This window comes from Orycteropus afer, unplaced genomic scaffold, assembly GCF_000298275.1.
Source record: "Orycteropus afer afer isolate SDZICR_OR568_19922 unplaced genomic scaffold, OryAfe1.0 scaffold00015, whole genome shotgun sequence".
Taxonomy (NCBI): domain Eukaryota; kingdom Metazoa; phylum Chordata; class Mammalia; order Tubulidentata; family Orycteropodidae; genus Orycteropus; species Orycteropus afer.
Window position 1 is genome coordinate 13116593 of NW_006921602.1, and position 16120 is coordinate 13132712.

The following is a 16120-nucleotide window of genomic DNA, read 5'->3' on the forward strand; positions in this document are numbered from 1 at the left end:
CCCCACTCCCGAAACTCAGGCCGGTATCAAAGACAAGCTTTGTCAACTAAATTACTCAACCACTTCCCACAGGGCCACATGCTTTACTCTGGTTTCTGCTTAATATAAAATGTGAGAGTCAGATATGGAAACAAGATAATCTCCCATCTCTTTCTCATCAATCAATATAGCTTCAGATCTTTTATGTAAACACCTGAATAATCAGCTCCACTCATTTTGAAAGGGGTTTGTTTGGAAATGATTCACACAAAATAAAAATCATTTTAAGCTTATATAAACTGTTATTTCTCTACCTGGACAAAGATAATAGAAGGCTGACTATTTTCATAAAAAATTGTAATATTTCCCAACTCTGATTTATTAAATCATTGCATTACAACAAGCCAAATGACAATATGCACTCAAATGCACCTGGTATGCACTCAAATTCATCTACACTTTCACCTAAATACCATACAATATTGTAAATGACCATTGCTGTGACGACCCTCATAAAACAAAAATCTCCCAGTTCCTAGATATAAGCCAATTTGTAGAAAGCAAGGCTGACTTGAAAAGTCAGAATAGTCAAAACGAATTTTGGTTAAATGTAACCAAAATAAGCAGGTTCAGAGAGTTAAGATGACATTTTCACCATAAGGCACCTTAACTGCACCAGGAGCAAAACTTACCTTGGGGAAAATAGGAAAGAAAGATCAACTTCAAACCCAGTCACTGCATCCCAGAAAAGCATTCAGGATACTGTTAACCTCAACTCAAAGTCTGATTGTGTTCTTTCCCTCTTATATTCACAGTAGTAAACACAACTAACATGTGGGTGTTACAGGGGTCCTCTGTCCAAAAAGTGGACTAAAATAAAATTTAAAATAGTAATTTAGAGTACAAGCTCAAAAACTAAACTGCCTCGGTTCAAAAGCAGACTTTGTCACAGCATGACCATGTGAGCTTGGGTGAGTTACTTAACCTCTCTGTGCTTGGTTTCCCTCATCTGTAAAATGGAGGAAATAGTACCTACAGCTCATGGGTAGCTGGGTGATTAATCGATGGCACATTAGAAATGAATGTTAGTGACTATTTTTATTAGTGTTCCCATTTATATGCTTAACTACTATTTATTCAGAATCTAAAAAACATTAATTGCTTAGAAAGTGGTCACATTAAGCACATATTTCAACATGTTATTACACAAATCAGGAAATACTCAATATTTATTTTAAGAAGTAAACTCTAAGGCAACTTATAAGCTCAATTTTCTATGTTTATATGTATTTAATAATACTCCTGTTGTAGTACTGTACACCATGAAAGACAATAGCAATGTTTAGGATGAGGAGTACCTTCAGAATCAAAGAAAAAACTACACGGAACAATAATAATAACACTACTTTCCAATCTCTGAAAACTGATCAACTTTATAAAGTACACATACAGTTCATTTCACCATAACACTGGTGTCTAAATGTACTGAATATTTAAGCAGTTACTATATATGTCAGTAATAAAATATTGCTGACATTAAGATTAGTAATGCTTTGGCTAATACCCAAATATGTCATAAATTAACAGTTTTGTTTAAGCTGGCTAACATAAAAACAGTATTTTCCTTATCTAGTTTTAGATTTTAACTATACACTTAGAACTGCAGCACAAGAGGAGGCATCTCAGTATGTATGTACATATATAAGCTACAGATTGCTAACAACAATCTTAAAAATTCAAAAACCAACTGGGATATGATGGTGTCATGAAGACCAATAGAATATATAACTAAATATGCTGATGACAAACTATTTTTCCTAGCTAAAAGACTATTCAGTTTAAGAGTTCACTTCAGACAAGTAGCTTAAAAATCACTGAAAAATCAGAATACTTGGCAATCCACACTCAGGCATACATGATAACAGAAAATTAACCAATCAGCTATGTAAAATGGAGATCCAAATTCAGGCTACTCTTCTTATCTGTTTAATCTATTTAATCTTATTTATCTGAAACCATGTTGAATTTCTAAATTTAAGACTGCTTATAATTGGAAACAGCCCACCTGCAGAGTCTAGAAAATTTCCAATTTATTTTTCCAAAACATACTTAGAGAATTGTTTGTTGCTTGCTATTAAGAATGTTAATCTAATTTCTGAGAGCTTGCCAGGTCTTTTCACTGGCATATGACCTTCAAGATTTAGGTTGTAGAGCACTATGAGACAACTGGAGAACAGAGCTAGGGAAATTTTATCGCATTATAATTCTCACCTCTCAAAATCTAGGAGAGGAATCTGTCTCTTCAAGTGCAGAATTTAAGTGCTTCTACTTTTCTTCTTTTTTTAAAAAATGTTATCTGTACAAAGTATTTTCAGGTTCCCCAAATCCTAGAGATTTCAAAACCACAACAGCCACAATTAAGATATGCAGTTAATATTTTCCAAAGGTACTCTTAAGTGTACATGGAAAAAACACTCAATCCCAGGACTAAAAATGTGAAAAATCAAAAGTTAACTGAACAAAGATGATTTCTTCATGCAATGAGGGTTTAAAAATAACAATGGGGAAATATTCTAGATAAATACCATATAGATTTCAGCCTGTATGAGTCAGTATGCTATTAATTTCTGAAGTAAATTCAAAGTGCATTTTCTAAGCTAAAACAACAGCAGAAATAAATGTACTACTTCCAGGCTAAAAATTTCAAAGGTTAATATTTATTTGAGTTTATGTTAGAAGAAAAGAAGTACTAAAATATTTAAATGATATTATTTTGAAGCTAAGAACTGGGAGAAAATGCTCAGGCTTGAACTTTGTGGAGAAGAGGGCTAGTTAACTGGAAGCAAAATGTTTCAAAGGAATGATGAAACATTTGGTACATATTAAACAGGAATTAATAATACACTCCATAGTGAGATCCCTTTCAAAGGGAATTCCTTTCTCTGTATATATTTCAGGATTGTTTTTTTGACAGAATGATAGGATGTCGGGATTCATTTCAAAGTAAGACAGTAAAGGCGGGCATAAGGGGTAACAGGTGAAACAAGTTTGGTCATGTGATGGTAACTGTTGAAACTGGGCGATGAGAGCACAAGGTTTAATTATATTAACTCTCTACTTTTGTGTATACTTAATTTTTCCCTCATAAAAGACTTAATTAACTACCATAAGGTAAACTGTTAATTCAAGGTTTCATTTCCTAGTCAAATATTACTAGATTATCTTGACCATCAAACTAATTCTTCTGACTATCAATATGAACGGTTTTTCCCCCTAGATTTGTCCCAATATCACTAAACAAAGGGATTCTATTGGAAGAGGGAAGCCCCACGGAGAATTACACACTATCATTAAGCAATGGTACTAAATACGTTCAAATCAATAAAAGTTTGGCATAAAGCATAAAGGCAAATTTTAAAAAGCAAGTAGGGTAGTGAATGAGTAAGTCCATCACCTACCTTCCACAGTGGACACTTGAACAAGTCAAACAGACCCAGGGGCTTTTGTTGGACCGGCACACTAATAAAAAGAAAAATACTCAATATACCAATTGTATCATATTATTTCTCAATTTCTCCCCTAATCTGTAATATCACATCCTGTGATTAAGTTATAAATATCATGACTGCTTAGGTGTACTGAAATCACAAATCCCTGCTTTGTAAGTGCAATTACACAAAATGGCTGCTTCATTAAAGCTATATTGAAAAGAATTTAAACCTCCACAATGGCTACTCGTTTTAATTGTTGACTCAACTCAAACAGCTTAACCACAAGTTAAACACATATACCCATTTTTTCTCCTTTATTACTTATTCCCTTTCACCAGGGTCTCTGACAAGTTAGCAACAGTGTATTTTCCCATTGAAAACATTTTGTAAAAGTCCAGTTGGTTGTTGTTGTTTTAAATCGTGTGTCTTTGCCACACAGGTCATATACCACTATAAATGACATCACTCTGAATTTATTTAGTAAAAGGAATAACCTAAGGATACAATTAGGAAGAGTAAGCCCAGTTTTCCCATACTAATGTTCTCAGTGTCATAAAATATAATTCTAAATATGACTACTGCACAAAATTCTTGCTGAAAGTGTAACCGGGACATAATTAGAGAAGTTAAAATATTATGGAGGTGAGGTAGACAAGAAGGGGTATCAAAACTTTTAAAATATTGTATAATTTCACATACCATTTATTCATTTGTTATATAAAAAAGAAAAACTCAGTCCATATAACAATGATTTTCAAAAAGGAGAGATAAAAATTACCTGGAATGATTTTTCAAAGCACATATGTTCTACCAGGCAGGTATGTAAGTTGGGATAGGTTTAGGAGAGCAAAGAACATGTATACTTTGAGAAAAGCAGCTTCCCAGCTGATTCCCAAGTGATCCCTTCAGAACCACTGGTTGGTTTCCTAGGAATATGAGAGGGACATCATGGCACACCAAACACTCAGGACTACAATAAATCCACTGCCTGGCACATAGCAGATATTGAAAATTTGTAGAAAGTAAGTTCAACTTTTTTAGTATAGGATACCAAGGTCTTCCAAGATCTGGTTCCCACCTATGTCTTTCTTGCTTTATCACAACCGGCCTTTTTTACTGTTAAAGAAAGAAAAAGAAAATGGAAGGAGGGTATTCACTGATCCAAAAAAAAAAAAACCACTATAAATTTGTAAATTAAAAATGTTTTTTATTATGAAAACCATTAATTTTTACAGAACATATTTAACACTCTCTAGGCTTTCAAGTATGTTAACCTCATGCATCTGGACCTAATTACACATAACTCATCAACAAAATTTCTTTCTCCTTCCTTAGCATTAGCATAGTGTTCTCTTTATGTGCAAATGAATTTAGATAGTAGAATGTCAAGGTGGAATCTTATTCAAACAATTAAAATATGTCTCTGAAATGTCTTCGGCAAGCCACTGTAAGTCCTTTGTAAGAGAGAGAAGGGGTTAAGCAGATGTTGGGGGAGGTGGCGGAAGGCAGGTAGAAATGCCCTAAGTTTCTTTCCACAAATGAATGCACCTTAATTTTCAACAATAATTTCAAACCAGCTTTCCTAGGAGAAAGAAGTTTTGAGTAAAAAACTAGTGTACCTATACATGCAGAATTGGTAGGAAATTAACTTCTAAAAGGTTTTGGAGCCTTGGTCTTAATTTTTCTGAAACCTTGTACAATTTTCCCACTTTTCATTCTCAGTATTTCAGAGTTTCTGTCTCTTCCTGTGCTCCCACCAAAGATGGGTTATAAAACTCAACCTAAATCTACAGAGAAAAGCTTAAAGGGGAAGAAAATCCACTGCGAGTCAATTTCATATTATAGCCACTCCTCGGAAGGAAGATGGGGCAATCTACTTCCGTAGTGATACTGCCTCGGACACCCAAGGAGGGGTCGCTATGAGTTGGGTCTGACTCGATGGCACATAACAACAACAAACAACATAGGGCAGAGTAGAACTGCCCCATGTTGTCGTCGTTATGTGCCACCAAGCTGGACCTGACTCATAGCGACCACTCCTTGGGTTTCCGAGGCAGTATCACTATGGAAGTAGACTGCCCAACCTTCCTTCCGAGGAGTGGCTGGTGGGTTTGAACCACCAGCCTTCTGGTTAACTGTCAAGTGCCTTAGGCACTAGGCTACCAGAGCTCCTCCCCCATAGGGTTCCCAAAGCTGTAAATCTTTACAGAAGCAAACTGCCTTATCTTTCTCTTGTGGAGCAGCTGGTGGGTTCAAACCACCAACCTTCTGGTTAGCAGCTGAATCCTTTAACCACTGTGCCACCAGATCTCCTTTAAAGGGCAGAAGGGGGTGGAGAATGAGAAGTTATAAGCTTTTCACACATTTGCTTTGTTTTGCTTACTCCCATATCATAATCATCTTTGCCAGGATAGAAAAACCTAAACCATCAAAGAAATATACATGATAGATTCAACATCTTAGGTGAAAGAAGTGAAGAGGAAGTTGTTCCATGAAATTGCTCCCTAAAAGTAAATGACATGTGTTTATACCATTAAACTTAGTAAAATCACTTAAGGGTATTCAGCAAAGTTTTGTGAATTATACAGGAAATCAATCTATGGCTGACTTAACACCTTATTCATTCCTGTACGTCAGTGCTTAGACCAGTGTCAAGCACACACTCAAATGTCAAGAAACTGAATCAAAAATAAGATACTGGTTTCTAACATGACAGATCAGTAAGCACCTTTAGATTTGCACTCTTCAGTATATATGTTAACCTGAATTTAAAAAATGAGCTGGATCTATATGCATCCTCTTGAAGGATGATCCACACATATGATGAGAAGATAAGAGAGAAGAAGAAACCAAATTGCAAAGAAAAAAATAGCAGAGGTTGAAAACTGGTAACCCAGAGCAGCAGATAAAATGGCTAAGATAGCCTTTACTAGATACCTGGTACTTTTCTAAATACTTTATATTACCCTGCTCAATCCTCAAGGAGCTCTGGTAGTGAAGTGCCTAAGGCATTTCACTACTAACCAGAAGATTTGTGGTTCAAACCTACCAGCAACTCCATGGAAGGAAGACTGGGGGCAATCTACTTCCATAAAGATTTACCACCTCAGAAACCCAATGGGGGTCGCTGTGAGTCAGAATCAACTCGATGGCAGTGTATTTTTTTTTTTTTTTTTTAACTCAATCCTCACAACAACCACTATTGCTTTGGTTACTTCATACTGCTCTAAAAGAAAATACCACAAATGGGTGGCTTTAACAAACAGGAGTTTGTTCTCTTGCAGTTTTGGAGGCTAGAAGTCTGAGTTCAAAGTGCCAGGCTCTAGGGCCTGGGTGAAAGCTGCTTAACCTTGGGCTTCAGTTCTGCCTCTTGCTCCTAGCCCACTGAGGCTGGAGACTTTTTTCACTCAGGCAACTGCTGGCTGCTGAGGCTGACAAACCCACGGTCAACAAGTAAAGAGGCACAGTCCTGGTATTACCAAATCACAAGAAGGCCATTGATTCAAGTCCATTAAGAGTCCCAAGACTGGAAGACAACATGGAAGACTGCTGAATAATAATGACTCAGTTACATGTAGGATTCAAGTGTGCCATAAGCTAGAGACCTTCCTCAAAGTTGCTCCTTATATACTAGAAGTAGACCAGCTTTTCCTAAAGCAGCTACCCAGGTGCTCGCAGTAGATTCCACCATGGAGTTGGTTACCAGTCTCATCATGGAGAATACTACATCTAGCTGCCCAGCCACTCAAAACCAGGCCCAGCCAAGCTGACACAAACCTTAACTACCACAATTATAATCACTACTTTTCATATAAGGAAGTGAAGCATAGAGAAGCTAAGTAGCTCACCTAAGGTCACAGAGCCAGTAAGTGGTAGAACCAAGATATGAACCAGGGCTTCGAACTGGTTCAAAATGGTTCAGTAATTTCCATTGTAAACAAGGGAGTTGTATGCATTCCATAGTAACCAAATCTGTTGCCTGTGGTATTTGGATTTGAGTAGGAAACAAACAGCTATGCCTCATCCAAAGATGGCAGCCCACCATTCTGCTTTGAATATGTGTTGCTCTCCAGAGTCTTGCCAATAATCCAACCACCTTATCAGCTCCTTCCTTAGGCTCCTGAAACTTTCAGGAGGAAGGGCTATGGCTTTTGGAAAGCAACATTAATTGGAAGGACTCTGGAGAGCAACACACATTCAAAGCAGTTCCATGGGCCACCATCCTTGAATGAAGCACAGCTGTTTGTTTCCTATTCAGAGCAAAATACCACGGACAACAGATTTGGTTGCTATGCAATGCATATAGGGCCCTTATTTACAATGGCAGGTATTGAACTGTTCTGAACCGGTTCGAAACCCTGGTTGTGTTCGTAAGACAAGAAGGAGTTCAAAAGACAAATGGTACACTTAATATAATGTTCTTTCTATATACACAAGACCACTATTGATCTTCAACATCCTTAGTATTCACTACATATAACCCAATATAAACAGTACATCTGATATTCAAAGGCTATCAACAAGTCTCCCAGAATTCTAATTTCTTTCAACAAAACATCATACACAATTGCTTAATGATACAACTTTGTTCCTGTCTCTACTCACAAACTAGTTCAAGCACACAGCATTGACAGGTAAGCTCTCATAGTGCATCCATTATTCACAAGTTGCTTCAGTTAGGAGAAAAGGCTCTTTATCTTCTCAAGAATTCAGAAAGGTAAGGATCCAATGACCAGGATCATAGTTCTGCCTCTCCATACAGTACTAGCTACAGAACTGAGCATTATCACTATTATTCTGGGTCTATTTCTTTGATATAAAATGAAAAGTAGATGATGACCATGTCTCCTCTAATTATAATATGATTCAAACAAAAACCATGACAAGGACAGGCAAAAATTACATGAAATAATCATCCTCCCTATAGATAAAATTCTACCAATTCCATTCTCCCCCTTATTTTTAAAAAAGGTTTATTAGTAAAATGATTAACTGATAATATAGCATAATTTTATAAACAAATGGTTTTTAGCTTTTTTTCCTTCCTCCTACCCACAAGGGGCTGACACAGTCCCACTATATTGCCAATAACTCACTTTAACAGCAGGGGTGGGAGGTGTGGAATCCCTGTTCATAATCACTCTAGACAAGCATGCTGCTATGGAAGTAAAACTCAAACATACTCCCCACAGGTACATAAACACAGTTTTTAAGGTGCAACACCAAAAATACTAGCAACCAATAAGGAAATACCCATAAGGTGTCCAAGTGAAGTTATTTTTATTTATATAGTATATACTATGTATCAAGCATTATTGTAACCACTTTATGAAAATTACTTTCCCTTAATCCTCCCAACAATCCAATGAAGTGCATACTATTATTTGGCTCATTTTATAGATGAGGAAACTGAGTCACAGAGAAGTTATCTAACATAGTAAGTGGCAAGGATGGAATTCAAACCCATACAATGTTTAAAAGCATAGACTGTTGCCAAACAGTCCAGAATAATGCTACTTTTGTTTGAAAAAGGTGACATACCATGTGTTTTTGTGTCTGTGTATATATGTGCATGTAAATGTTTAAAAGTCTAGAAGGTTATATAGTAACTGTTAACAGTTATGAAGAAAGAATGGAATCATTGGAGCTACAATGACCTATTTTCACCTTCAATTATACTGCTCGACTTTTTTCAGAAAACACTACTTTTATATTAAAAATTACATTTAAAATGTATTAAGTTTAAGGATGATGGTATAAAACTGTACTTATTAAATGAATTTATTCTAAATTATTGTGAGTGGTAAATTAAACCAAAACCCAAGATTACAACTCTATGAGTTTGTAAAAATATCAATGAAAGCTTCTGTAGCTGTTTTTCTTTTCTTTTCTTTTTTAAAGACAGTTGTTGTTGTTAGGTGCCGTCGAGTCGTTTCCAACTCATAGCGACCCCATGCACAGAACAAAACACAGCCCGATCCCGCGCCAGCTCCACAATCCCTGAGCCCATCATCGCAGCCACTGTGTCAATCCATCTCATTGAAGGCCTCCCCCTATTTCGTCGACCCTCCACCCTACCAAGCATGGCATCCTTCTCCAGGGAATGGTCCCTTCTGACAACATGACCAAAACAGGTGAGACGAAGTCTGGCCATTCTTGCTTCCGAGGAGCATTTTGGGAGCACTTCCTCCAGGACAGATCTGTTAGTTCTTTTAGCAGTCCATGGTACTTTCAGCATTCTTTGCCAGCACCACAACTCAAAAGCATCAACTCTTCTTCGATCTTCCTTATTCATTGTCCAGCTCTCACATGCATACGAGGCGAATGGAAATATCATGGCTTGTGTCAGGTGCATCTTAGTCCTCAAGGAGACATCCTTGCTCCTCAGCACTAGAAACAGTTTCTTCGTGGTTGACTTTCCCAATGCTACAAGTTGTCTAATGTCCTGACTGCTACTTCCATTGGCATCGACTGTAGAACCAAGCAACGTGAATTCTTTGACAACCTCAATCTTCTCTCCATTTATTGTGATGCTGCTCATTGGTCCAGTTGTGAGGATTTTTGTTTTCTTTATATCGAGACATAATACATACTGCAGACTGTATTCTTCAACCTTCATCAGTAAGTGCCTCAAGTCATCCTCACTTTCAGCAAGCAAAGTTGTATTGTCTGCATATCTCAGGTTGTTAATGATTCTTCCTCCAATCCTGATGCCATGTTTTTCTTCATATAGTCTAGCTTCTTGGATTATTTGCTCAGCATATAGATTGAACAAGTATGGGGAAAGGATACAACCCTGACACACCCTTCCTGATTTTAAACCATGTAGTGTCCCCTTGTTCCATTCGAACCACAGCCTCCTGGTCAAGGTACAGGTTCCTCATGAGTACAATCAAGTGTTCGGGAATTCCCATTCTTCTCAACGTTATCCATAATTTGTCATGATCCACACAATCAAATGCCTTTACATAGTCAATAAAGCAAAAGTAGACATCTTTCTGGTATTCTTTGCCTTGAGCCAAGATCCATCTGACAACAGCTATGATATCCCTTGTTCCACTTTAAAGACAGTGTTGTTGTTGTTGTTGTTATGTGCCGTCGAGTCAGACCTGACTCATAGTGACCCCTCCTTGGGTTTCCGAGGCAATATCACTATGGAAGTAGATTGCCCCATCTTCCTTCCGAGGAGTGGCTGGTGGATTTGAACCGCCAGCCTTCTGGTTAGTAGTCAAGTGCCTTAGCCACTATGCTACCAGAGCTCCCTTAAAGACAGCAACACCTTAAAAATTATCAGTAGTAAAAGTGTTTTCTTCTTGAAATCGGACAGGGTAGTATCATCATAAATAATCTACAGATGTTATAGTACATATAAGTAGGAATATATTCCGGGAGTGACCCAATTTACACTCCAATGATATATTTTTAGATGTTTAAGAACAAGGTATATAATCTTTATATACTAAATGCTCTTTAAACTGCATGCTCACAAACCTATTCTAGGCTAAAAGTTTTGAAGTCTGTTCTATCTTCCTTTGAAATAGATGGGAAAAGGAGTTGGTTAAGTCTCAAAAAGAGAGCAGGAACTGGGCCTTAATATAGACCAGAAAAGAAGAAATGAGGCCATACTAAGCAATTGCCAAAGGTGCCAAAGTAACCTGAATGCAGCCAAAATCATTGTGTCTGCCTGTCTGTCTCTGCCTCTGTCTCAATCTCTCTCTCTTTCTCTCTCTCTCTCTCACACACTCACTCACTCACACACATATACACACTCTTCTCTTACAATGTTGCTCATTCTGGGAGTGGGTATTGCATTCACAGGGAACAGGCCAACAGATTTCTTGTCATAACCAACAAAAGTGCCCAGGGCCAAAGGAGCGAGCCAGGGCAGAGCTTACGAAACTAAGCAGAGGTCCAAATACTGGTGAAGGAGACCAAATATGAGCACAAAATCAACAAATCAGAAGTGATCAAAAGTGGCTAGCTGAGACTCAAGGCCAAGATCACAAGAACCAAGAGTTCAGGGCCAAGAAAGGAAGGTAAGTATGAAGCAAAGCTTATCTTGGTTGCCTTTCTTCTTTCCTCCATGAAAATCTTTTCCACCTTTCGCCTCTTACCAGCTCTCTCTTGCCTCTATCCTGTTATTATTCCAGGCTGGCAATCAATTAATTTCTCCTGAATCATTAAATAAATGTTTAGTGGTAAACGCATAGTTCAGCATTTCTTATAAGCATTTTCATTCTCTGCTTAATGGCTCTATGGTACATAAAGATGTTCAGAAATTCTTTAACACCTCTCCTATTGGGAGGCAAGGACTATGTCCTCATTTCTTGAACCTGGGGAAGCTCTGTAACTGCCCTGACGAACTGAGTATGGCAGAAATGACACTGCACCAACTTACAGACTCAGGCCTTAAGAAACTGACAGCTTCCCCTTGCTATTTACTGCTTAAAATGCTTGTTCTGTGGGAAGCCAGTCACCCTGAGACCAACATACTGTGAGAAGCCCAAACCACAAAGAGAGACCTTGGAGAATATCACATGTGGACAGAGAAGAAGAGTAACACCAAATAGCATAGAGGCACCAGACATGTGTGTTAAGAATCTATCTATTTATTTATTATTGTGATTTGGGTGAAGATTTACAGAGCAAATTCACTTTCCATATAGCAGTTTACATATACTTTGTTTCATGACATTGACCACAGTTTACCACAATGCAACAGCTTCCCTCCCACTTCCTCCCCATAGTTAACCTTTTTCCAGTGTCCATCCCTCCATGGACTCCTGCCCCCTACGTTGTCTCCCTGTACATAAGCAGCCCTTCTTTCTCAATGATTGTAAGAACCCATCTTGAAAGAGGATGCTTCAGCCCTTGGTACTCCAGCTGACACAATCCCAGCCAAGTTCTTCCTGAATTCCTGACCCACAAAACAAAATGAAATTATTGTTTTAAGCAATTAAGATGCAGGATAGTTTGTTGTGCAGCAACAGATAACCAACCACCACCTATATTCAGTGATATAATATCACCCATCCCTGCCAAAGAATGAACTGGGTTGATGGGCAACATTGTTTAGTAGACTTTAGGATCAGAACATTCATGAGGTTCTACTCTAACAGAAATCAAAGCTATCCAAAGACTAGACTATTCCTACTACATCAGAGGTGGTGACAGAGTAAAAGCATGACAAAGTATCCTCAACTGAGCTGCTACTGTCCTCTGGACTGGCTCTTTCTGTATCTCACCAATATTTTAATAACTCAAACCCAGATATACTGTCACCTACCATACCTATGACCATGGCCAACTCACAACAACCCTAAAGGGCAGAGTAGAACTGCCCATAGGGTTTCCAAGGTTGTCAATCTTTACAGCAGCAGACTGCCACATCTTTCTCCTGTGTAGTAGCTGGTAGGTTCGAACCGCTGATCTTTCAGTTAGCAGCCAAGTGCTTTAACCACTCTGCCACCAGGCATCCTTTAGATAACCTAATTAGTTCTTTCCACAAACATCATTCCTCATGTTGCCCTAAATTGTAAAAACAGTATCAGTAACAGTAATAGGTTTAAACCTTCAAAATCTCATAAGCACTATTCCCATTTAAAATATATATATATATCTGAGTAAAGATTCTTAAGTGCCATAAGCACTTGCAAGGAACTCCTTTTCTCATCATTAAAAAGCTACAAAGCCCTTGTCCCTCATCCTTTTGCTTCCTTTTAGTATCTCTGGATTATGCTATTTAATAAGCAACCTTAGATTTTACTGAATGTTGGATTTGAAAATTAACTCTGAATAACTGTAAGAATTGAGAACATCCTAGTCCACCTGTGTTTCCAATTCTATCTACCCCAAGAATTCTGATATATGCCCCAGCCAACCTAACTTAATCCCCATCACACTCAACAAAGCCTGATCCCAAGCCATTAGAGCTGGGATCAACAGCCCACATTCTAACCAGAATCCCATAATTTCTGAGGAAGTACTCCTAATTTTTTCTTAAAGTTCTTACAAAATTGTCCCATAGCTGGCTCAGGTGAGGTGAAGGCACAGTGGCCAGAACTCTGTTCCATATTGTTTTGGTTAAAGAAAGCAGAAGCCTTGATCACCTGTCCTTGATGCCGAACCCTGCCAAAAGAACCCCTTGCTTCTTTTATACAAAAAATATACCAATAACTGGGCTGCCTTCTTATGAATTAACTGTTACTCTGTAGACTCAAAATAAACATATTGGAATCATGTAACATAATGAACCCAAGCACAGACTTCAGAGCCAATAGTCTTAAGCATACATTCTAGCTTTACCATTCCTTTACTCTAGGACCTTAAACTAATAGTTGGTTCCAGACCTTGCTTGCTCATTTATAAAAGGGAACAAATACCACCTCTACCTCACATGGTTATTTTAAGGATTTCATGAGACAAACTATGTACAATGTACAGTACAGGGCCTAACAAATAGAAAGCACCCAGTGGAAAAAAAGTTCCTTTCCTTAAAAAAAAAAAACTATCTATCTACATTTGCATGTATATGTGTGCACGTATGGGTATGTGCATGTGTGTACATACACACACACACACACATGGGAGCTCTGGTAGCATATTGCCCAAGGCACTTGACTGCTAACCAGAAGGCTGACGGTTCAAACCCACCAGCCACTCCTCAGAAGGAAGGTTGGGCAATCTATTTCCGTAGTGATACCACCTTGGAAACCCAAGGAGGGGTCGCTATGAGTTGGGGACGACTCGACAGCACATAACAACAACAACAACATACACACACACAAAAAAAAAACCAAACCCACTGCCATCTAGTCAATTCCAACTCATAGACAACCCCCACTGGGTTTCCAAGGCAATAAATCTTTATGGAATTAGATTGCCCCATCTTCCTTCTGTGGAGCGGCTGGTGGGTTTCAACCGCCAACCTTTTGGTTAGCACTCAAATGCCTGTACCACCAGAGCTCCTTCTATATACCGTACACACTGCCGTCGACACGGATTCGACTCATAGGGACCCCTCCTTGGGTTTCTGAGGCAGTATCACTACAGAAGTAGATTGCCCAACCTTCCTTCTGAGGAGTGGCTGGTGGGTTTGAACTGCCAGCCTTCTGGTTAGCATTCAAATGCCTAAGGCACTAGTCAGGGGTTAATTCTGGCAGCTGCAATTAAATATATTTCAATTAACATGTGTCCACATATACCATAATTACTAAGATTCACCTTTTTTTTCCTTAGTTTGTACTCTTTAAAGGAACTGTAGCTGACAATTCCTTTTCACAGAAAAATTCCAAATATATGTCACATTAAAGTCAGCAAAAATTCCTCAGAAACTCCACCTATAATCTAACAGAAAATTAAATTATATCCAAAACATCAAACTAATGATATAAAATATTTAATTTTAATAAGCTTACTTCAAAATTGATGTAACTACTATAATCACCTTAATGTCAGAATTGTTACATTTTTATATTTAATATAAAATAAATATCTCAGAAAGCAAATGCATTGTTAGAAGCGTATTTTGAGAGATTTGTGAAGAGATTCAGATAACTTAGTAAGATGCTGCTTAGATAAAGTCATTAAGTACTAAAGCAATCCAAGTGTCAAACAATACTGAAATATATGGAACTTAGGGATATTCAGAACAGCGATCAAATCATGGTTTACCAATCTAATCAGTCAAAGCATACTGTCAGTATATTATCTGTATAAGTGAAAAACCCACTGCCATTTTGTCAATTCCAATCACAGTGACCCTACAGGACAGAGCAGAAGTGCCCCACCCATAGAGTTTCCAAGGCTATAAATCTTTACAGAAACAGACTGGCTCATTTTTCTCCCACAGAGCAGCTCGTGGGTTCAAACCACCAACCTTTTGGTTAGCAGCCAAATGCTTTAACCACTGCACCACCAGAACTCCTTAGCAATGAATAAAAATGTTAAAATTCAGACTAAGATGATAAATTCTTAATGTGAACTATTATATATTCCAATATCCAATATGTAATACAATGGCGTTACAGGCCAAATCATTTTTAAACATATCTTACTTTCTAACTTTTGCTTTCAGAAAGAAGTACGACTGATTTCAAATCACACCAGATTTAAGATGTAATGATCAACCTATTTTATGGGCCAGAAGTTTTTAACTTCTACTCTAATTCAATTCTTTTTCATCTCTCTTATTACATGGATTGCTCTTTTTCCCCCCACTTTAATAATTTAATAGTTTTTCCAAAATTTTATTTATTTTGTTGCTGTTGAGAATATACACAGCAAAACATACACCAATTCAACGGTTTTCTACATGTACAATTTAGCGACAATCACATTCTTCAAGGCGTGCAACCATTCTCACCTTTCTTTTCTGAGTTCTTCCTCCCTCATTAATATAAACTCACTGCCCCCTAAGTTTCCTATTTTATCTTTCAAATTGCTGTTGTTAATTTGATCCCATAGATAGTTCTTAGTTAGTCTGCGCAAGGCAGACCTTTTTTACTAGTTAAGCTAAACTACTGTTCAGTGTAAAGGTGACTTCTGGGGATATTTTTGGTTTAAGGTGTAAAGATTATCTCTGAGCAACAGTTTCAGGGGATCATCTACCCTCCATGGCTCTAGAAAGTCTAGAGTCTAGCTGAATTTCT

The 16120-nt window shown here is 37.8% G+C and overlaps 1 protein-coding gene across 1 annotated transcript in view; it reads right to left on the bottom strand.

Annotated features, from left to right (window-relative positions):
- USP3 (ubiquitin specific peptidase 3) overlaps window positions 1-16120 on the bottom strand; it is a 102704-nt gene that overhangs the window by 68141 nt on the left and 18443 nt on the right. Inside the window, exon 2 of the mRNA XM_007958002.2 lies at window positions 3438-3498. Coding sequence (XP_007956193.1) covers window positions 3438-3498 — 61 coding nt within the window. The remainder of the gene's footprint in view (window positions 1-3437; window positions 3499-16120) is intronic.